We start from the raw sequence: 23597 nt of genomic DNA, 5'->3' as shown, positions 1-23597 counted from the left end.
TTTTAATTTTACGTCCGTTCTTTCATGAACTCTTGAACAGGCAACATAAAGTTGACTGTGTTCAAATGCAGGCTCAGATAAAAAAATGCCAACACGCTTAAGCGTTTGGCCCTGAGACTTATGGATGGTCATAGCAAAGGCAAGTTTTACAGGAAATTGTCTATGCCTTAATTGAAACGGCAAACCTGTGCTGTGGCAACTTCACCCCATTGGCTAGTACAGTTACGCAAGCAACCAATAAACTATCGGTGACAAACAGACACTTAAGCTGCATATATATATATATATGGGGTGAAGTAACATCATCTCCTCTGAAACGGCTGGCTCCCGGGCTTAGTGAAGTACACCGTTGGATTCCGCAGGTCCGTGGCACGCCATTTTAAGAATTCCCGTCTTCTTGGGACATTAATTCGCTGAGATATTAATTAAAAACTAATTTTCCCCTACGTTTTCCACTTTCTTTCTTGGGTTTTTCCTATTACAGGGATTTGGCTACGTACCCAATTCTTTTTTCTCGAATATCTATGGAAAGGCGCCGAGTTGAAATTAGACACGCATATCCTCGGATTCCAAAAAATTCTCCGAATCCATCAATACCGTTCTGATCTTCGTATGACTTTAATCGGCCGAGACATTAATTAAAAACTGCGTAAACGTTAATTTCCGAGCTCATTATTCCGAATGGCAACAATAAACTATTGGCGAAACACACTTATATATATAAAGATATAAGCATACTGATCATAATAAACGCGAATATGAACTTACCACGCGGAACGAGAATGTAAATTATTAAAATCTTGATAGAAATTCAAACGTGTGTGGTATTGGGTGGGAGCAAAAGAATACGGAATGTAATTCTTTGACCAATAGAGTTACATGCATGTTATGTTAATGCAGAGAAAGGGGCGGAAAGCTATTTCTGGGATTATCATTCACCATCTGACGTTCCATATAAGTAAGAAAAGTTGTTTATTCGCTGTTTCAGCTTTGGTACGGAGAAAAAATGTACGTTCGTTAAAAAAAAATAACACTAAAAGCAAAAAATAAGCACTAAAAACAAAAAATAAGTGCTTTAAAGAAAAAATAAGCACCTATAAGGGCTTTTATACTTTATTTTCAAACATAAGAACTTATAAGCACTTGCAAAGACCGCTACGAACCCTGTAAGGATCTTAACATGCATAGGGTGTGTCAACACATCATTCCTTACATGTTAAATGTAGACCAAAAGCGAATTCGAATGGAAATGGCACGAGACTTAATCTTGGCCGTTGACAAAGATCCTTCCTTACTTGGCAGAATTCTTACTGGAGACGAGAAATGGTGTTTTTTATACGACCCGCAAACCAAGAGAGCATCGGCAACATGGAAATCACCACAATTTCCACAGAAGCGGAAATTCCATCAAGATCACCCTAAAAGAAAGGTCATTCTAGAAGTATTCTTCGATATGCAGGGCATTGTGCATTTGGAATTTATCCTGTGAACAAAGAAGCGGAAATTCCGTCAAGATCGCTCTAAAAGAAAGGTCATTCTAGAAGTATTCTTCGATATGCAGGGCATTGTGCATTTGGAATTTATCCCTGAAGGATGCACTGTGAACAAAGAACTCTATGTCGAAATCCTGCATCATTTACATGAGACAATCCGGAACAGACCAAAAATGCGAGCAATCATAGGTGCTCTTACATGACAACGATCCTGCTCACCGATCCCTACTCATCAATGACTTTCTTAAAAAACAAAAACTGCTTTGTCTCGTCCTCCTTACTTGCATGATCTTGCACCATAGGTTTCTTCCTAATTCCTGAAATTGCAGGATGCTTGCAGGGTCATTGATTTCAATTTTCAGATGAAATTAACTGGCATCACAGGCTGAATTAAAGGACATGGCCAAAAATGGATTCCAGACATGCTTTGATGAAATTTACAGATGCTGGCAAAAGTGTGTTGTTGTACAAGGGTTTTATTTCGAAGGAGGATGTGTTTCTGCAATTTAATTCATAATATTTTTTTTTACATTATAGACTCAGTCCGAGAACTTTTGAATACCTCATAATATTTACCTCATATTAAATGATACTCATAATATTTACCTCATATTAAATGGTTAGCCTAGACGACATTATTTTTTTTTTAAATTTGTTTATTTTACCGCAAAATGAGAATGGGGGGAATTTACTTAAACACCTATCATGACGTTTTCTGCAGCTAATGGTACTCCTATTCCAGTTTACGGACAAAAATCTCCAAGTATTGACCTTGGATTTTGTCGCAATTTCAATTTTACCTTTTATGAGTCAACAAATATTACTGAATCAGATTTTTTGCATGACTTTGATTTATTACCTGATTTAAGGAACAAAAAGCTTGTTGACTTAAAAACACATTTAAAAATTAATTGCAGTGTAATTAACTCACATTTGTATTCTGTTAAAATAATTATTACAAATTGTGTTTATGATAAATTACTGTCTAAGCTTCCTGATCTTAATAAGACTGTTAAGTATAATACTATGCATTTCATTGAAACTATTGGTCCTCACATTTCATGTAAGCCAAGGAGACTAACTCCAGATAGATTAAAAATTGCTATGCATGAAATTCAAAAAATTATCAATTTAGGTCACATGCGACCCTCCAAAAGCAATTACACCTCTCCTCTTCACATGGTGTCAAAGAAAGGCACTAACGAATGGAGACCTGTGGAAGATTTTCGGAGGTTAAACACTGAGACAGTGAAGAATAAGTATCCTATTCCCAACATTTGTGATTTTGAGCAGAATTGCATGGAGCAAAGGTGTTTTCTCGATTAGGCTTGGTAAAAGCCTATCATCAAATACCAAGTAATCCCTCTGATATCAATAAAATGGCTATTGCCACTTCTTTCGGACTTTTTGAGAGTACAAGGGGTTATGCAAAACAGCTGCAACCTTTCAACGCTTTATTGATGAAGTAACTCGTGAGCTGCCAGGAGTATTTGCTTTTGTCGACGATATATTGATTGCGTCAAGGGACGAAACTGAGCACTTGATACACTTGAAAGCTCTTTTGGAAAGATTAAGTAATTATGGGTTAAGAATTAATATATCTAAATGCAGTTTTGGTTTAACTTCTTTGGAATTTTTGGGTTTTCATGTATCGGAACAGGGTTTAAAACCTTTACTCCGACAGGGTAGAAGCCACTCAAAAATTTCCAAAACCAAACACATTAACTCAGTTAAGAAAATTTCTTTTCATATATCATTTTTACAGACATTTTGTCCCAAGAGCTTCTCGTTTTAGCTTCCTTGAATAGGTTATTGGAAGGCCGCATTAATAAAACTTTACAATCAAGCAAAAGATAACCTCTCGAACGGTACTACAAAGATCAGAAAGCATTCGGAAAAAAAAAATTGCTGAGGCAACCCTTCTTAGACACCCGATTCCTGGTGAAACTTTGTACTGATGCATCGGACGTTATAACTGGTAGCTCATTAATGCAATTGCATAATTCAGTTTGGGAACCCATTGCGTTTCTATCCGTTAAACTCAGCAAAAGTCAAAAGAAATGGTCCACTTATGATCGAGAACTATTGGGTATTTATTTGTATATTAGGAAGTTTCGCCACATGCTTAAAGGCAGGGCTTTTACAATCTACACTGACTAAAAGCCCTTAATATATGCTTTTAAGCAGAAGCCCAAAAAATGTTCTTTACGACAACTTCGTCGTCTTGATTTTATAGACCAATTTTCCACTAACATACTATACAGTGGTGGCCAAAATTGTGGACACTTTTGGAAATATTTATGTTTTTGAACTTTGTATGCTTATAGAAAACGTTTCGTTTCACAAAATGCAAACTTGTATATATCATTTTAAAGAGAATTTATTACTGAATTCAATACAAAACACAAAATTCAATTATTTGCAATACAAAAAAGTTAAACGATAATAGTTATCGATATACATTAGATAGTAATGATTGCAGCGAGTTATCAGTAATTAGTAGGGTACCCTTTATTTTTGATTACAGCTACATATCGACGTTTCATTGAGCTGAGAAGAGTTTTAAGCTCTTCTTTCGTTATTACACTATGCCAGAAAACAATTATAGCCTCAATTAGTTCCCTTTTATTTGATGGGCGCCTCATTCGGACAAGAGTTTTTAAACGGTGCCCCAAATTTTAGATAGCATTGAGGGCAGGACTGTTTCCTGGCCATGACAACAATTTAATGCTCTTTGTACGAAACCACTCTTTCGATATTTTGGCCGTGTGGCAAGGAGCAAAATCCTGCTGAAAAATAAACAAAGCATTGTTGGGAAAGAGATCTCTGATGGAAGGTAGAAGTTTTGGTTCTAGAATAGTGTCAATGTATTTTCTGGCATTCAGTGTCCCATCGTTGACATGAAGGCGACCAATACCATCTGCTGACATGCATGACCAAATCATAACACTAACTGGGGTTCTTCACAGTTGCTTGAATGCAGTCAGGATGTAGCTCTTCTCCTATTCTACATCTTACATATTTTCGCCCATCACTACCGAATAACGATATCTTAGTTTCATCACTCCATATAACTTGTGACCACTGATCATCTGTACAATTAATGTGTTCCTTTGCCCATTGTAGTCTTTGTTTTCGTTGCGGAAAATTAAGGCTTTTTTCGTGGAATTCTACCTCTCAGTGCAACATCTGTTAATCTTGTCCTGATTGTTCTTGAACTGAGAGAAACACCAGCATCATCCAAATCACTTCTGATGGCCGCTGATGACATTTTTCTATCTTGGAGACATAGTCCTTTTATTCTTCCGTCATCAATAGATGTGGTGCAACTTTTTCAGCCTTTTCCTTCTTTGTTTTTTTATTGAATTTGTCTCCTGATATCATAAACAAAACTTTCGGACTCCAGATGTAGTCACTGAACCACTCACCTGTCTTGCAATTTCAGCATAGGAAAGACCACTTTCTCGTAACACAATAATATTACATCTCTTTCTAGGTGTCCAATCTTTTCTTTTATTTGATGTCATTGCTTCTTGACTAAATATTAAAAATTTTTACAAAAATTCCTACTTGTAATTGCAGTGTATAAGAAACAGGTCCTCCTTCTACAGAACAAAGCAAAATAATGAACTGTTTCAAGTGTAAACATGATGTCAGCTTCTACTGGCAGTTACTAACATTTGATTGGTTCTCAGAACAAGAACAGTGATTGGCCAGGAAAGCTAGACATTACAAACCACTTCATAACTGTGTTTTTTATTTATATTAAAGTACATATAACTTTTTTATATTGCAAATAATTGAATTTTGTGTTTTGTATTGAATTCAGTAATAAATTCGCTTTAAAATGATATATACAAGTTTGCATTTTGCAAAACGTAACATTTTCTATAAGCATACAAAATTTCAAAAACATAAAAACTTCTAAAAGTGTCCACAATTTTGGCCACCACTATACATCAAAGGCCATGACAATATTGTTCCTAATGCCTTATTTAGGGTTGAAATAAATGCAGTATATGTTCTCATGTGTTCACTTCTCATGTATTCTCTCATGTGTCAGCACTTCAAACCTGTTCTGTATTTCTGCGTATCAACTCTGTTAAACTGCCTCTAACTCCACCTTTAACTGGTTCTCATACCGTGGTTAAACGAATGGACAAAAATTTTATTATTGAGGTAAATAACAAAAAGATTACAGTCTCAATCAATTGTTTGAAACCAGCATGTATGTTGTCAGAACGCATAGATTCATCTGTAATCCCTCAGTTTCCACAGGAAGTCTGTGAAGACTAAAAAATTGTTCCAAAACAAGTAGTTACCCGCAGCGGATGTTGTGTTCATTTTTATGAAGAACTAATCACTGTAATATGATTAAAGTTTTTCACTGTGGTTTGTTGCAAAAAGTCATAGTGTATAAATACTTGATTTTTTTTTCATATGTATTATGAGTTTCTTATTAACTTTTCATTATTTCTGTTTAACTAAATTATGCATTGTATGGTATATATTTCAATCAGAATTTAAGTGTATTATTACTATTCATATATTTTGTATTTTTTTTTTTTTTTTTTTTTTTTGGTACGTGCATATCTTAAATTGGAATTTTACAGCCAACTCCTTTTGTGTCGTGACTGTGTCACTGGGGGGATACCGTGTGGCAGTCTGATGTTTGGCTGCGTGCGCTGCTAGACCAAGTAATGTTGTGTTTGTAAAAACTGCCTGTGTGGCAGTGAACTTGCCGACTTCGCCCTTAGCTCGAGCATAGGATGTACAAATTTTAGTTTAATAGTTTTCTGTTCTGTTATGATAGTTGTGATTAAAATTATAATGCGAATGAATAAAGTTATGTTTAATGAAATGGAGTCATGTTTTTTAAGGATATACCTTTTAAGGATACCAAGCCATAACCACCACGCATCATATCTGTATTCTCGAGATTACTAGAAACCAAAGACGCTAGAACCTTGCTTTGCCTTTCTAAAAGACAATCTGATTGCTGCTGCAAAATTAGCTAAGACAATCTGATTGCTGCTGCAAAATTAGCTCTAAATGTTGCTTCCACGATACATGATTCACAAAGAAAGTGATCGCTTCCAATGGTGCGAAAATCGCTTTTTTTGAATCGCAGTAAAAAATTCTGATTTTCCTAGATTTTGACTAAAATATTTAAATTTCCTGAATTTTCGATCAATTTTTGAATTTCCTGACTTTTCCTGGTTTTTCAGGTTTTCCAGGTAGCGTGGCAACATTGTATACACATACATTTAAAAAAAACTAAGGAATTGTTTTATGTAATATAGTTAATGTTCCTTATTCAACAAGTCTTACAACAGCAGCTGCTCTCCAGGCCACATGGGGAGTGACACAGAAGCACCAAGTAGACTGTGTAATACAATGTTCAGTGATCGATGAACAATATCTCTGGAACGGAGAAAAAAGTACATATTACAACCCAATAAGCTAATTGAAATTGATTTGAAAAACAAATTGCAGTTAGAAAAGGATATTTATTATATATTACTGATTTGAGAAAAAAAAACATTTTACAAAACAATTATTTTTCAACTCAGTATTTAAAACACATCAAGAAATTATTCCATCAAGATAATTTTCATTACCTGTATAAGCAAAAGCTTTAACTTATTTTTCAGCAACTTTGAAAAACGAAATCTGAACACTATGCATTGTTAAATTCAATTAAAATTATCGAGAGTTTAAAATACAAATGAAACAAACATACCTTGATAATACAATTTTCTTTGAAGCCCATTCTTGCAATTTTATAAGTTCTGGAATTAAAAACTTTTCAAGGAGTGATCTGGCAGCAGCTAATTCTTCATTTGACGGAATATGACACTTCATATCTAAATTATTTATATCTCCTGGAACGCCCCAATCCTAAGAAATTAAAACTCATTAAAACAATTTTGCAAAATCATAGGTTGGATATTGATTAATTATTATTATTTGGATAACTAGCAGAGAAAACCAAATCGAAAACAGTTTGAGCAATATTTCCTCAGTTTCTAATTAATTAAAAGAATATAGTTACACAAATAAATAAACAGTTACAAATCGTATTCAATTCATACATTTTCATTTTAGAAGGTAAAAATATGTTTACAAACTCAGGTATGCTTATTGCAAAGTATTTTTTCTATTTGTCAACATTAAAAAATAAATGATGTATATAATTAATATCTCACATCTAAATAACGATGAAGCTCTTCAGAACCATAGCGTGACCATGGATTTGAAATACTGCAAGTTTCTAGAGGGTAACACTGCACATAAGTCTTTAATGTCCAATTTAATATACAACAAGCCAAACGATATCCATCCTTGCACTTAAGATGCAATGTCCTTTCTAGCAACCTTTCAATATTGCTTTGATATTTAAGCAGGTAACGACCATCGCAGCGTATGACCTGAAATTGGATGTTTCAGAATAAAAGATACTTCAAATTTATAATAAAATTATACACACATCTAAAAAGAAACAAACAATACAACTGAATCACTCAATTCTGAGAAAGTTCATTACAAAAGAAAACCATTGGGTCAAATATACTATATATATTCTTTAAATAATATCACAAACATGCTCAAAAATACATGCACGATAAAAATATACAAATCAAAATTCTAATTTAATTAGTCTCTGAACTCTCCATTTTAATTTAGCTATTGTTCATTGAATCCCTTTTGTTCAAAAAATAGTAACAGCTTTATAATAAATCTCTCAAAACTGTATAATTTCAAAATTAATTCCTGTATATGTTTAATGTTAAGTGAGCTACATTAGACTCTTACGTATGCAGAAATCCAAGCCCAAGATTTTGGTGACCACAATGATAAAAACTACAGCACACAATTCACCATATGCTAAAACAATGTAATTCACATAACAGTGATCATAATCTGCAGTAATACTATCTGTAGAAGTGGAAAGCTGTCTCAGAGGGATGCTATACACATACCTGGATTGCCCCATTGGTGACATCATGGGTTCCTACATATATACTTTTGGCGACGTCAGTTGTCTCATCAATACTTTTCTGCAACTTTTTAGTAAAGGAGCAAATAATCAGAAAGTACAAGTTTTTTATTACATTTAATGCATGTACCTATATGTGTTTATATACAGTATATTCTGGCATGTGCATATGTAATCTCAAACCACCTTTTTTTTAATTTATAGGTAAATTCGCCATTTAAGACGCACCTTTTTCTTTATGAAGAAACCTGAAAGATACATGTGTGATGCTGTTATCTTCTGAAGTCATTCAATCGAAGATTTTTTTCCACAGGCTTTTGAACAATGGCACACTGAATTGACAAACTATAAGAGAAATAATATGTATGTAGACTAAATCTGCAAAAAGGGTTAGTTGTATTCTACGCATATGCATACAAGAAAGTTATTCTAAGGTTTCAAGAAAAGCGGGACATAATTTGGGATACGAATGTACTTCCAACCTGAATGAATTCACAGAATAGGGAGTCAGAATTTTTCTCTTCATGTAGTTATTTGAAGCCATGATTTTGAAGAACATAGTGCTGGTTTCAAATGCAAAGTCATTCAGTTGGCGAAAGAAAATGGAAATCGTGTTGGAGCAAGGATGTTTGACATTGGTAAAAAGCTGCATTCGTGAGTGGAAGAAAAATGATATCACAATTAATATGCCAAACAATGAATATGATTTGCCGAAAAATATAATGAAATTCTTTCCTTAAATAAAGACCAAGTGGGTCCTAGAAAATCACCAAAATAGCTACTAACAGCATTTAGATACATGTAGGAATAAAATTTTTTTATGCTCATCTTTTCTTTATTTTTAAACCTACCATTTTTATATCCGACGTATAATGCGCATCCGTAAATTTCGATGTCATTTTTTTTGTATTAGAAGTGCGCGTTATACACCGGAATATATGGTAATTATACAAAATTGTTTAGAAACTGAACAAGAGGAAAATGTATATTTGGGGATCAAATTTTTAAATCACAGCTATAAATCTTTACCCCAGAACTTTTGCTTTCTCAAATTTCATGCAGAAAAATCTTTCAAAATAAAAGTAAACTTTGCAACAAATTAAGAGTTTTTTTCACTTCATATATGAAAGAGTAAAAAAAAAAAAAAAAATTATGATCACAAATAACTGGAAAAAGCTAAGCGAATTTATATTGAAGCACAATAGGTAAATAATATAACAGATATTATTAACCTTTTCGCGATGGCGCACCTTTGTTTAAGACGCTCGTGCGGGACGGAAAGGAATCGACCGTACAGGACGGAGATTTTGCACCACTAAGCCTAATTTTCAGAGGGAAAAAAAAAAGAAAAAAAAAAAAAAAGTTTTGCTTCTAGCATTGTAATTTTTGGTATCATTTTCGATTATTACTTGAGCTCTTATATACATAAAATTTAGCACTTAATAAAGTTTTTTTCTTTATTTTACATGAAAATATACTTAAAAAATTGCTTATCTTGTAAAATAATTTTCGGAAGTGCTATTCAAATTACGCCAAAGTTTTAATTGATAAAATCCATCAATAAAGTTTAAAATTAATAAAACAACACAATAAAGACCATTTACAGTAAGAAGTAACAAAATTTAAAATGAAGACTGAGTGTGGCAAATCTCGAAGCATGGAGAAGTATCACTTCTAACTCTTAGAAAAAGTATCACTTTCTAACTCTTTAAAAAATGAATCATCACCCTCATGTGTGTTAATAAATGGTTCATTGACCATACGAGGGTATTCTTCCTCTAAAAAATGGCACCTTCCCACCGTAATAGACTGGAGGTGAGGCTTTCCGATATAAAAAGAGAAGAAACGGAAATATATCTGAGGGCAATGCAAAAAAACTTAACAATACTCCACATACTAACCCTAAAAGACCTTGCATAGTAAAGGAAAAAATAAAATAAAAAAAGGAATTGAATATAAATCAGACATGCGAATGTTTTCATTAGCACGCAGCGATTTAATGAGCTCCCCTCTGTTTACGCTTTCCCTCCCACCCCCACCCTCGCAAGAGCTGATGAGTAAAATACCAAATTCAAGCAGAATATATCTAACTCAAGGTCAGGAACATAAAACTGTGTTCATTTCAAAAGTAATGGACATAGGATGCCATCCAGTGGCCTTCCGAAAAACGTTCCAGCTTAAAATGCGTATACGCATCACCCGTCCTCTAAATGCGACCTCTAGCAATGAGTGGATGGGACACCCAGCTGTAAGAGACGTTCTTAGGGAATGCATATATGGGACGCCTGAAAGGGTTAAAGAAAGGGCTATATATGTTTTCAAGAATGCATAAAAAGTATACTGGCTTTTATTTACGACTGACTAAATCACACAAACATTATTTTGACCTATATATGTTTTCAAGAATGCATAAAAAGTATACTGGCTTTTATTTATGACTGACTAAATCACACAAACATTATTTTGACATTTTTACTATTAAACATTACTATCTTGCTTTTAGATCTGATTTTTAGAGTTTTCTAAAAAGTCCAAAAATGAAACAGAAAATTGTTTAGCCACTAATTTGATACTTCCATAGAGAAAACATACTTTCATCATCAACTCATTTCACCTGTCGTAAAATTTTTACAAGAAATATATTTAAAAAAAAAAAAAAAAAGAATGCAATAGAATGAACATGCTTTAAAAACTGTTTATTTTGAAAACAAGAACCCTTTAATAAGATATAAGAATAATGTATTTAACTTCAGCCAACAAGCAATATCTTTCTATAGGAAACTTTTTGGCACAGTCCTCTTATGCAAAAAACCCTGATCTTTTCTTCTTTTCCAATTTTAACTAGTACTTTTTAATGAATTAAATTTTACCCATTAACTAGTTAGGTTATTAATAACAACTTTAAAATCTTTCCATATATGTAAATTAAAACGGGCTTCATGAACATAACCAAGTACAGCTTCTATCAGAAAGTTTTAAGAGTTTCCATGCAGTTATTCATAGCAGATTACTAAAAAATACAACAAAAAAACGTAAATATACCTCCGACAATATTAATAAACTGAATAACAATTCATCATCAAGTTTTTCTTCATTGACAAGATCCTCACTTTCTGTTAAAGCTAGTACTAATTTTGAGAAATGAGGCACAAATGCTTGGAGACCCAACTCAGGATTAACCTGCAAATAATTATAATGCAAATTAAAATAAAAAGGTTAATATACATTTTTTTTTAAGTGAAGCAAATTATAAATTTACCTTACCCTAGAAGCAACGCGACACATGTTAGCAGCATATTTCCCAGATACATTTATTTCCAATATATGACTAGTTACAAATGTCTGTAGCTTGCTTAGGGCAACCTGCAATAGATAAATATAAAATATTAGCCATAAATATGCATGAAACTTCGATACTGCACAGATTTTTATGAAAATATTTTGGATTTACTAATTATAATTAAAGACAGCTGAGCAAATATAAGAAAACTACTGGATTGACGCACAAGTTCTTTGTCAATTATTTCACTGTTTGTAATTCTGTGTTCATAAAACACAGTGCTCTAAGTTAAACATTTCTGGCACATTCTGCTTTTTGAGTTTAGCTAAGTGTATATTAAGTCCTGAAGTAGCTGCTTTTAAAAGTCAGCTAACTGATTTCTTCAATTCAAAAAATATAGAGGAAGTGTTACTCTCCTTCCCTAGCATTGGAAGATGAATACTAACAATGGAAGCAACTACACCATTTACAGAGGAATATTGCTATGAAAGTGAACTATTAAACTACAGTAAAAACATTCAAATTATCACTCACATACTTGTGTTTATTAATTACCACATTCTTGCTAATGTAATTAATAAAAATTTGTAATGTTTTATAAAATTATGGACTTAAGCACCAATCTAAGAGATACAAAAAAGCAATACCACATCTTGCACATTGAAGATGTCACATTATCACATGGTTATCACAAGGCATAGAAATATCTTTTTAGTATCACTGTTGGAACTATATTTTCATAATTCATTAATACATACCCCAAAAATAATAAAAATTAGCCATTAATTACTTGAAATATCACATAAACCATATTATCAAAAAACACCAAACTCCTATGGTCTCATCCATAACAGATATACAGATGACCAAAACTAGCTGCATTATGGAAAATAAATAAAACAATTGTAGCCACTCTACTCTACCACAAGCTCTGTTATTCAGCATGGGCTGGGTTAGGCAATAAGAATATGGCAAATCACATGAGAGCTATATGCCTATGTTTGAATGTGGATCGAACTTCTAGTATTCAGTAGTCTCACTCAGTCAATTAACATGGGACTTCAGGACAACTGAATGATTCCTGGTATATTACAATAGATAACTATAAAATGCAAATATCATGAAAGCATCAAACCCAACCACTGGAATGACAGCCAGAAAAAACTAATGAAGATCAGATAATTAACCCTTTGCACTTGAAGAGTCGTGATAACTTGAGAGGTGATTCTCAATCACCACTTGATTTAATGCAATAATTCGGGCAGTAATGATATTTATTTAGGTTTGGTTTGGGCAATATCGCTTCATGAATGTATTCAACAATACATGCGTATAAAACAACTGTCAATCTTTACTCTTAAATAGGTTTTTTAGGTTTATTGTTATACATACGTCTTCGACGTTGGTTCGAACTCGAAAGTCGTGGCAATAGGAAAATTATTTTCAAAGTTACAGAGCCCAATAAGCATGGAATATGATGAAGAAATCATTTTAAGTGAACATGAATTCGCTTTTTCATTGATGAAGAACGAAATTACCTATATGCACAGACGACTTGATAATAGAGAGTAAGTAAGCAGTGATGAAGTAAAAAGTGTAAGAAGGCAAAAATTCGATGTAATATAATAGTGAAAATGAAATGACAGTGATTCAGAAGAAAAGAGAGAAAATTCAGAATGGATAACGTGCACAGAAATCGAAGAAATACCATTTGTATCCTGCGAAATAAAAAGATCACAAGTATATTCAGACATAAAAGAACCATCATATTTCTCTCAATTGTGTGTGAAATAACTTTAAATCAGCTGTAAGAAATTCCCGAAACATGTGGAAAATCATCTTGAGTCACTCATTCACCCAAGCGAAAAAGACCTTGAGTGCAAAGGGTTAAGATCAGATATGTTTGAAATATGCCATCTAATAAAATTGTCAAAAGGTTTGGTTTAATTTACTGCAAATTAAATTAAAATGGGGATAGAAATCTTAAGTCTTGAATATCATGGGTCCATAATGATATTCAAGATAATAATGTGCGTCTCATGCGTGGCAGTTACTTATATTAGATCATTTCTTATTTCAAGATGATGAGGTATAATATTCAAATATGACAACGGCTGCTGCTTTACAAAGCACTACCAAGACATGATGCTGCGTGCTCTTGGATAAGTACATTTAACTCTTGCATATATTAGGATTTTTTCAATCACATCTGGCAATTTCAAAAGTGATGAGTGAAAAACAGGTGCCTCAGAGTGTGAAACAAGGCAAGGTGATCAAATTTCTAGTTCGAGACTAGGTAATGACATCAGAAATTGGGCAGACTCCAAGAACAGTACTGGTAGACTGTCTCTCTGGGACCCAGATGTTTGACTGGCTTCAGAAAAAGACGAGAAAACATAGAAAATGAACCATGTTTATAATTTAGCACATCAGTATCCCGAGTGATTTAGCAGTTAACTGAGATCTCCTATGTAAAAGGCACGAAAATGCTTCCAGAACATTGGTAAAAATACACTGACTTTGGTGAGAAGTACAGTGAAGGGTGACACATTCAACTCAGTTACATTTCATTCACAACGAGTGTTTCAGTTATTTACAAAAAAAGTCAGTCCTGGTCATTTTTTAAGAACCTTGTACTTGTTTGCTAAGCAATATTTCAAGCTCTGTGATTCAAAGACCTGCACAAGGAACAGTTTACTGACTTTATTTTGAAATACAGAGAAATCTCTATCTTCACAATGAAACAGAATAATGGTTGTTAAATCAAGCATATTTGATAAATAGCTCTGAAGTCTGTAAGACTGAGGAAAGGGAATAAATTTACAATTTATTCTGCTGTTTATGAATGTAAAGGATGATTTATCTTAAAGAAGAATAAATACAATAACAACAAATGGTGATCTAATTTATTGTAATAACACAACTGTAGTTTTATGAACCATCAACAAAAGGTGTCTACTGACTTTTCAGCCATACATATTTCATAAAAATTACACGTTAGACATTGTATTTAAAAATATGTAACATTAATAAACAGTATTTATGATACAAGATTTTAATTTATTATAATTTAGTGTACTTACTTCATATATAGCTGGTGAGCTCTGAGTGATAATAATGCCAAATGTACTGTATAAGCCCACTTCCAGGAAATTTTCTTCAGGGTTGGTTCGCTCGGAATCTCGATCTAACCTACTTGGATTATCTAAGCAGCTATTTTCAATGAGCACAAAGCACCTGACAATGGAGTAAAATACACATTTTTTCACATTTCATTTAATACTAAGCAATTAAATTCATAATTATACACAAAACATGATAGAAAGATTAGGTATGCATTTTCAAGCTTTAACGGACAAATTTACAAATTGTGAAAAAACATACCTGTCCATAAACTGAAGTACAAAATCTTCAAATGCAGCAGTTGCTAAGCATACTTCTTGAACTTGCTGAAAATAGAAATTTTTTATTTTTCTATAAATGGGAAAAGCAAATATTTAATGAATTAATTAAAAAATAAGATAAAGTGAATAAAGAGTTTTGACCACATAGCTAAAAAATTTTAGAAGACAGTAATACTTTTAAGTTTTCTATTCTGTATCTTAAATTTAGATAAAATTTTTCAACAAGTTATTTAACTAAATTCTGAAGTAATTTTTATCCTACCAAGATTCACGAGAACTTCCGAATACCAATATAATGTAAGTTTGCAAAAAAACTAAAGGATCAAGTGCAGGGTTCTGGTACCATAACAATAATATGATGAGATGGGAGTAAAACTAATCACCTTAAAAATTACATCAGAAAGTTGATCTCCATTTATCTTGTATTCAAGTACTGAAAGTTTTAAAATACTGAAAGCATAAAGATTTAACATAGCACATGCATGTGAAAAATATCAAAAACTTGATGTTGCACCATACATAGCAAAGGTAAGCAGAAATGGTTTTTCAATCAACAAGAAGAAGGGCTACTATTTTGTGATTAGTTTCCACTGCTCATTGGTGACAGACTTAAACTGAATGTGGATATATCAAATCAAAAGTGTATGCTACTCAGCACTGTCGTATTCATTAGATTACATGTGAAGTTAGTCATACTAATGTTATGATGCAGTGTGTAGTGAATGTTTTTTTTTTTTTTTTTTTTTTTTTTTTTTATGCCCAAACGCAAAGTTGCATTAACTTTAACAAATACCATCTTCATAATGTAACTTTTAAGGTGCATGTATGTATGTCTCAATAAAATGTAATATATCATCTTCCTATTTTTGATGGTGATTACATATATTCTGGCCGACAGAATGGGACCAAAATATATTTAATTATCATACAATCTATAAAAAAAACGTCAGATTTTACGTTCCCCAACTTATAGATATCAAATTCTTTGCCATTTTAACGATTTCTTTTAATTTGTTTCATCTTTCCAATTGATTACTTTTTATTATTATTAATTATTATGCTAAAATATACGTGACTTTAAAAACTGTCTGTAAAATCAGAGGTTCTGTAGGTACACTGACAAAAATATCAGAAACATTCCTACCATGAACTTTTGTGGTGCAGTGACCAGAATATCAACTCAAGATTTGGTTTTAATTTTTAATATTGTTAGTTTTAAAAAAATAAGAGTTCTCCAATAATGGACAATAATTCATCCCTAGCTCGAAATGATAAAGCAATGGAAGCTGCCTATTAATATATGATATTAAAACATTCTTCTAATGTGGTCTGGTGGACAATGCATCAGTGAATTAGATAAAAGGCCCTAGGACAATTCCTAGATGGACACTATAAATTTATGAAATAATATTTTCTCCAAAGATCTTTGCCTCAACAGATTGCTTTTGATTCTGCTATCCTCATATCCTCAAAATATCTTCCTCATCCGAATCAGTGTCCCTTCGGATACACTCATTCGGATTACACAGTTACAGTTTTATAAGTTCATAGGTTATATCATTAATGGAATCACATTCTTGAGCAAAAATACACAAAGTTGAAAAAGTTCATAACAAATGTCTTACATCGAACTGCTTGATAGATGGTTTTCAACCTTTTTTTTTTGTTCCATACACCCCTTTCACCACTTCTATGAGATCATCTTACCCCCCTGCTTTCCAAAACTTAATAAATACATATAGAGTACAAAGTCTGATATTGGAACGTGTCAGGACTTTGTTAATTCTGATTTTTTCCAGATATTCATTTATGACTTTAAAGGAACCAAAATTTTTTTTAAAAAGTGGGAGGGCTCGATATTCTTTTACTTTGCACAAGGAAGTAAAAATGCAGACTATCAGGTCACTATTAGAGGAAGGTTTCAGGTGTCCTTGAATAGGAAGATTTAGATACAAAACTATAGCAATTAAAGCACAACACCTATAAATTCTATAATATAAACAACTCACTTCTGGAAGTTCTGTAGTTGTGCTGACAGCACTTGAACAATCAACTAATAACACAAGGCTGATAAGAGTAGATATAAATTGAAATGTTACCTAATAAGAAAAAGAAGGGAAGATGAACAAAAAATAATAAATTAAACAATGTGAACACTTTCAACAACAAAATTTTACACTTATTTATATCTATCTAATATCTACACTAATAAAGGATACAAATAACTAAAATTTATTGATATAGGTTAGAAATGTAATTTCCAATAGTAAAAATTTTTGTTCCATATAACTCTTTTTATTCTAGAGACAAGCCAAAAAATATATGTATATATGTTCATTTATAGTCCACTCATCAAGTGAATAGCTGTGAACAGGCCAGATTATTGTATTTTATCATATTTTTACATTTTTTCAAAAAATGTAAATTTTTGATTTGCACAGAAGTGAGGAAGATGTTATACCATTCTTCCCAGAAAATCACATTTACCTCACATTTAAGTAAGCAAAAATCTCATGAAATAAAATGATATATCAATGAAAATATCTGGAAGGGCAACATGAAAAGTTGTAAGTGTAACTGAACTGTAGTTTATTTGCTACTCGGCAGAGGCAATGATATTGAATTAAAACCTGGTGATATAATCTTGATACCATTTAAATAGTGGGAGATATAACCACAAGGAAATCTCGAACTCTTTACAACATTTTTTACAAACTTACATTTTTTTTTTTTTTTTTTAATTGTGAAAGTCAGAATGATTAACATATACAGCACAAAGTCCGTAATCCGGACTCGTCGGGACTTCAGCGATTATCGATTAGGGATTTTTCTGGATTATAGATCATCAATTTAAATCTGGTAAGATGGCATGCAGAAATTATACAACTAAAAATATGAAACCATAATTTATGAAATAAAGAGCAATTATGATCTAAAGGGTATCAAATTTCACAAAAAAAGCTTAATATTTATTTGTTTACTTTATTAAACATTTCTTTCAGCGCATGCATGCATAAAGCATACATCATGCGCATTCTTTATGCACATGCGTAATGTATGCACATTATTTACGTGCATGCATAAAGTTTGTGGCTTTGAGGTCTGGCTTATAGATAATTCCAGATAATGTACGTCCAGATTACGGACTTTGAACTGTAATATAATTTCAAAAAGATTTTTCCTTACTTATAAAAGAATATTTTTATATTGATGGTACTATACATTTAGATATATGTATATACATAAAAAAAAAGATGAAGATGCAGCATGATTAAAAACATCTTTACAGGGAGAATAATACTGATAACTCTTTGGCATCGAAGTCGTCCCAAACGTCCAAACATTCAGACATCGGCTGGACGCCCGAAACGCCTGAATAATTTCCTACCCAGTGCTTTCCCCCATCACGTTACTGCATTACTCATTGCTTTCAGGTGTTGTTAAATCACATGTCAATCATTCTTTTGAAGCTACTAAAAGTAGCTTCCTTGTTTCCTTTGTTCCTTCCTTTCCTTTGTTTACTGTCAGTGTTTAGCTTTTGATGCCCGAAGTTGCAATCTCGTCCCAAGGGGGAACTTCACACAGTGTCAAAGCGTCGAAGAAAGAAGTTCTCGCTTTACTTAAGTAAGGCTATTGTTAGCACTGTAGTATTCAACTTGCCACGGGGAAAGGAAAAGCATTCCAGGAGAAATTCTTAGATACGGGCGTTTTCGATGTTTGGGGAATTGAGATTTTGCCCTCTCTCGATTCGAAAGAGTTAAAAGACCTAGAACGATTCACCACAACTCATGCTGGTGGTAGTATATCTGCACATATGTAAATAGAAATTTTCCTTCTACTTTTCTCATGACAAAGCAGGAAATGGACTTTGAGTGACTTTATAAAGCAGGTTAAGGACATTACTTATCAACTATTATTTACTTCATTTATTTAATCATCATTATTATTCAATGTTTTAGTGTATCTGTAAAAAATTACTGCCAAAGTTTGAGAGTGAACATTCACCATTAGCCAAATCACACTATGTGACTTTACTTACATTCATTTCCTATACATCAGCCTCCAATATGTGACTTCAATCATAAAAATTATTTTTCAAGATTATTTCTTCATTTACGCAAATTAGGAAAGTGAAAACTTTCCCATTAGCTGGTTCACGTTACGTGATCAAGAAACTGCAAGTTTCAATATTCTGCATATCTAAAAGACTGTCTAAATAGTGTATATATGAATTAGAGACTGAATTTCAAGACTTTAAGGCCACAGTGCTTAATTTCCTCGATGATTAAAACTTTGCAAATTCACAAAGTTTTGAACTCTTGACTTTGCCAAAATAACAGCATCACCTCCAGGTATAAGGTGTGATAGGACCATAATTTTTTTTTTTTTTTTTTTTTTTTTTTTTTAAATTCTGTGATTGGCCTTATGGCAGTAAACTAAATTGACTAGTAAAAAATTACAATAGCTGAATGTAGTAGAAAGTGATGATCCATGATACAGAGAGAAAAATATTCTGGTTTAAGCAATTAAGAACTTTATTTGAAAAATCTAAAGACAAATACTGAAGATATAATTCTTACAATTTAAAAGCATTAAGGAAAAGTGCCGACATAGAGAAAGAAAATAAGTAAAATTCATCTTACCATACACTTTTTGATGTCATTTGGATCAATCCCTGGTAATGCACCCATTAACAATGGTATGACATGACTAGGACCGTCAGGAAAATACTTATTACTTTGAACTAGGAAACGTGAAACAGGAACCAGACAATGCATTGCAGCCGTTAAACGATGAGGCTCAGTCAAGGTTTCAAGAGAAGAATACAATCTAAAAATGTGGTACAGAACATTTCTCACAATATACAACTTTTATTTGTTACATTTAAAACTTTTCTGCTTTAGAAATGCCACAAATCTCTTAGCACAGATGTTAATAATCGTAACTTTTAAACCTCAGAATAGCACGGGTTTTTGGATCTACTCATTATAACTTGTATTAAAAGTGCATGAAATAGCTAAATTTGTATAATTATTTATTTTAGTCTTTTCCTTTTCATGAACTTCTATTCATTTAGATGAGTATTTACATAGTTAAAGATACTAAGAAAGCAAAATATTTTAAATTATAAACTAATATATAAAGAGATAAAAAAAATTTCACAACCGGATAAAAGTGGTCATGGCACTGAGGGAATTAAAGAGAATTCAAACTGTAATACAACAAATCAAGAATTGGTATAATAACAGCTTCAATAAGAGAAGTAAAATCCACATTTCTAAAACTATTATTTAATTACCATCCTTAGCTGGTGAATTCTCCAAAAATAACCTCTCCTATTTTTTCTAAAGGCAATTTTTTATTTTTTCGACTGTAATAGAAGTTGGATTTTTAGTCTTAAAATTTTTATTTTATGCTCAGCGAGTGCCCGGTATTTTACAAATAAAATACAAATAAACGAAATATTTTACAGTAAAGCAATATGGGAAAATGGAAACTTCTGCAAGCAAAATACTGAAGATCATGATCTAAAAATAAGGCTGGTGGACTTATACGGTACCTCAAACTATATTACTTATCACTACCAGATCTGTGATTAATACATATAATCATATAATGGCAATAAAATGCTTTAAGCTTTAATGCCTTATTGCTAACCAATCTGCTACTAATAATCTTTGTTATGCAAAAATATTCTTACAGATTTGGTATTCAAATAGCTACCCGTAAGTTGAATCCGTTAAGTTTTCGAACTCTAAACTTAAAGTCGTTCATTACGACAGGTTAGCTCATTACTATGGCCATAGTACGTAGTGTAAATAATTATAAATAGTGCAAGACCATGGTCTTTTTTGTTTCTAAATGTGTATTTGATTTGATTTGCATTTAGTATTTGATAACATTTGATTTGTTTAAGTTAGTTATTGCATTTATTGTTCATGTTGTTTGTTATTGTAATGTAATGTTTATTATTGCATTTCTGCCATAGTTGTAAGTTTGGCTTCCTGTCCAGGGATTGTACTGCCCAGGACGTGCAGTCCATGGGAAGGGGGCAGTGTTATGGATTTGGTATTTAAATAGCTAATGTTCCTAGAATTGTAAATAAAACTGTTTTATTCCCCGTGCTCACAGCACGGGGTGGATATTAAAAAAAAGCTAAGCCGGAAAATTAAAAATACAAGAATATGTACATTTAATATTTAATAAATACATATCTCTTTTTGATTTTGAAAATACCAGAAAATTCACACACATTTAAAAAGCTTATATAAGCGGCATGACAACCTCTCAATTTGTTAGTTAATTGGTTATTGTTTTTAAGAGTTTGTTTAGAGAACTGCTCTTGTTGACTGTAGCAAATTCACGGATTAGCTTTCTTTAGCTGTTATGAATTAAGTTCTGTTGAACGTTTGAGTAGTTAAAGGATAACTACTGTGAGATATTGTAATTCTGTATGAATATCTGAGGAAATTTAGGCATTTTTATTTGTTGTGATAATAATAAATTTTGCTCATTTTTTCATTGGACTTGTGCGTTCAATTCATAACGAACCCGCACGCATGCGCACAATAATATACAGCTGTTAGTCAGAAAAACAAACAAAAAATTCTGAGTCAGATTTTTTAATTTACACACATTTAAATATATTTCAGTTTCTAAAATACTGTCTGATAAAATTATCACTTTTACTATATTTAATTATTTCTTTGCATTTTAAATTCAGAATTTTAAATATTAATTAATAAGACACGTACATAAAATGAAACTTATGCATACCTTTCCAATAAAGGAGGAATAACAATTTCTGGACGCAAAGCACCTAAATTCTGAAGGGCTATAGCTGAATCTAAACACCCACGTTTGCTAAACATGGAAAGTAGAGCAGCTGGAACAATACTTTTAACAAATTCTGTAATATCGTCATTTGATAATTTATATTCTTGTGGGATTGGTGTCAGCCATGAGGATTTGCAATATCTTTCCCTATAAAAAAAGGGGGGAAAGGAACAATATTCAAGAAAGACACATTAAGCACAAAAATTTTTAATTCTGTACAAAAAATAATAAACAAACAAAATATTATTAAATACACCAAATTTGCATACAGCAAAAACAATTATTAGTCTATGAAATAAGTAAACTTTAAAAAGGGGGAATGTAGAAGCATTAGCTAAAAAAAATTTTTTAACAAATTCATTTCATTCATATATTTAAAAAAAATTCTTTCCAAATATTGGACTAAAATTCTCTTTCCACAGTTACAGATCTAGCTTATAGATTTCCCATAAGTTCTGTTATTAGAACACAATACAAATGTTTCTGAATTTCTGACTATAATTAAATGGATGTTAAATTCAAAACTTTAAACAAAATAGAAACAAATTAACAATTAATAACTTTAAACAATTCTTTGTATATGAGCCCAGAAGGGACTATTAACCCTGCACTGCTTGCGGGGGGTCCAACAGACACCAGGGATGTTTCTTTTTTAATTGCTTTAAAAACGGATGTGCGAGCAAGCTTATGCTGCTGTCTACCTTTCTGTCAACTATACACAAATAAGTAGAAATCATCGAAACAACGCTATTTTCTTTAGTGCCGAGAGGAAGAGGTTATAAGCCGATGAGCACTGATGGAGTCTAGAAGACGCCACGCGACCGTTTTTGATTCTAAAAGTAAGTATTTTAAAATTTATGTATTCTAGTATTTTTAATTTATATTATCAACAGCTGTCCCTAGTAGTGTTTTTTTTTTAAATTTAGTGATAAGTGAAAGAAATTGTTTGTGAATACATTTAATTTTAAATGTAAAAAGAATGTATTTCTTTTGTTATTTATAATTTTTACGGGTAACATTTGTTTTTATTATTTATTTCTTACCTTTAGAGTCAGGATGACTTCTCAGAAAAAATTCAGTATGGCATATGAACGTGACAGAAAAATAGTACTACGTATGCTGATGGAAGAATATGAATCAGATGATGAGTTTGATGATTATAGTGATGCAGAAAAAAATTTTAAACAAGAGAAGAAAACAGACACCGAACAAGAAAGACTCCAATGATAGCAATAATGATGATTATATTGCCGATAATTATTTCCTAGGCCGGAATAAATCATCAAAATTATCAAAAGTTTGCCCACCTAAAAATAAAAAATATACAAACTCGGCGACTTAACATTACCACACATTTGCCAAGGGTGAAATGTGTCGCAAAAAATGCTCGAAAGCCGGAGCAATGTTGGGCATGATTTTTCGACAATGGTATGCTATCTAATATAGTTAAGTTCACAAATGAAAAGATGTCCACAGGACAGGAAAATTATTCTCGGGAAAGGGATGCCCATTTGACTGACATAATTGAAATAAAAGCGCTTCTAGACGTATTACACATTTGTGCTTCTAGAAAGGACAATCAT

The 23597-nt window shown here is 32.2% G+C and overlaps 1 protein-coding gene across 3 annotated transcripts in view; it reads right to left on the bottom strand.

Moving 5' to 3' along the window:
* Positions 1 to 23597, bottom strand: part of LOC118195372 (proteasome activator complex subunit 4-like) — a 243815-nt gene that overhangs the window by 124370 nt on the left and 95848 nt on the right. For all 3 annotated transcript variants that reach the window (XM_085822053.1, XM_085822048.1, XM_085822056.1), the window contains 10 exons: positions 21955 to 22161; positions 19821 to 20007; positions 17187 to 17276; positions 15158 to 15222; positions 14857 to 15010; positions 11758 to 11856; positions 11536 to 11673; positions 7703 to 7924; positions 7237 to 7394; positions 6825 to 6917 (listed from right to left, as the gene is read on the bottom strand). In XM_085822053.1, coding sequence (XP_085678179.1) covers positions 6825 to 6917; positions 7237 to 7394; positions 7703 to 7924; positions 11536 to 11673; positions 11758 to 11856; positions 14857 to 15010; positions 15158 to 15222; positions 17187 to 17276; positions 19821 to 20007; positions 21955 to 22161 — 1413 coding nt within the window. The remainder of the gene's footprint in view (positions 1 to 6824; positions 6918 to 7236; positions 7395 to 7702; positions 7925 to 11535; positions 11674 to 11757; positions 11857 to 14856; positions 15011 to 15157; positions 15223 to 17186; positions 17277 to 19820; positions 20008 to 21954; positions 22162 to 23597) is intronic.

The sequence above is a fragment of the Stegodyphus dumicola genome, chromosome 1 (genome assembly GCF_044657685.1).
Source record: "Stegodyphus dumicola isolate Sdum_Otavi_A_Nest chromosome 1, ASM4465768v1".
In the NCBI taxonomy this organism is placed as follows: domain Eukaryota; kingdom Metazoa; phylum Arthropoda; class Arachnida; order Araneae; family Eresidae; genus Stegodyphus; species Stegodyphus dumicola.
Note: the sequence above shows the minus strand (reverse complement) of the source record. Positions and strands in the feature narration are given on the sequence as shown.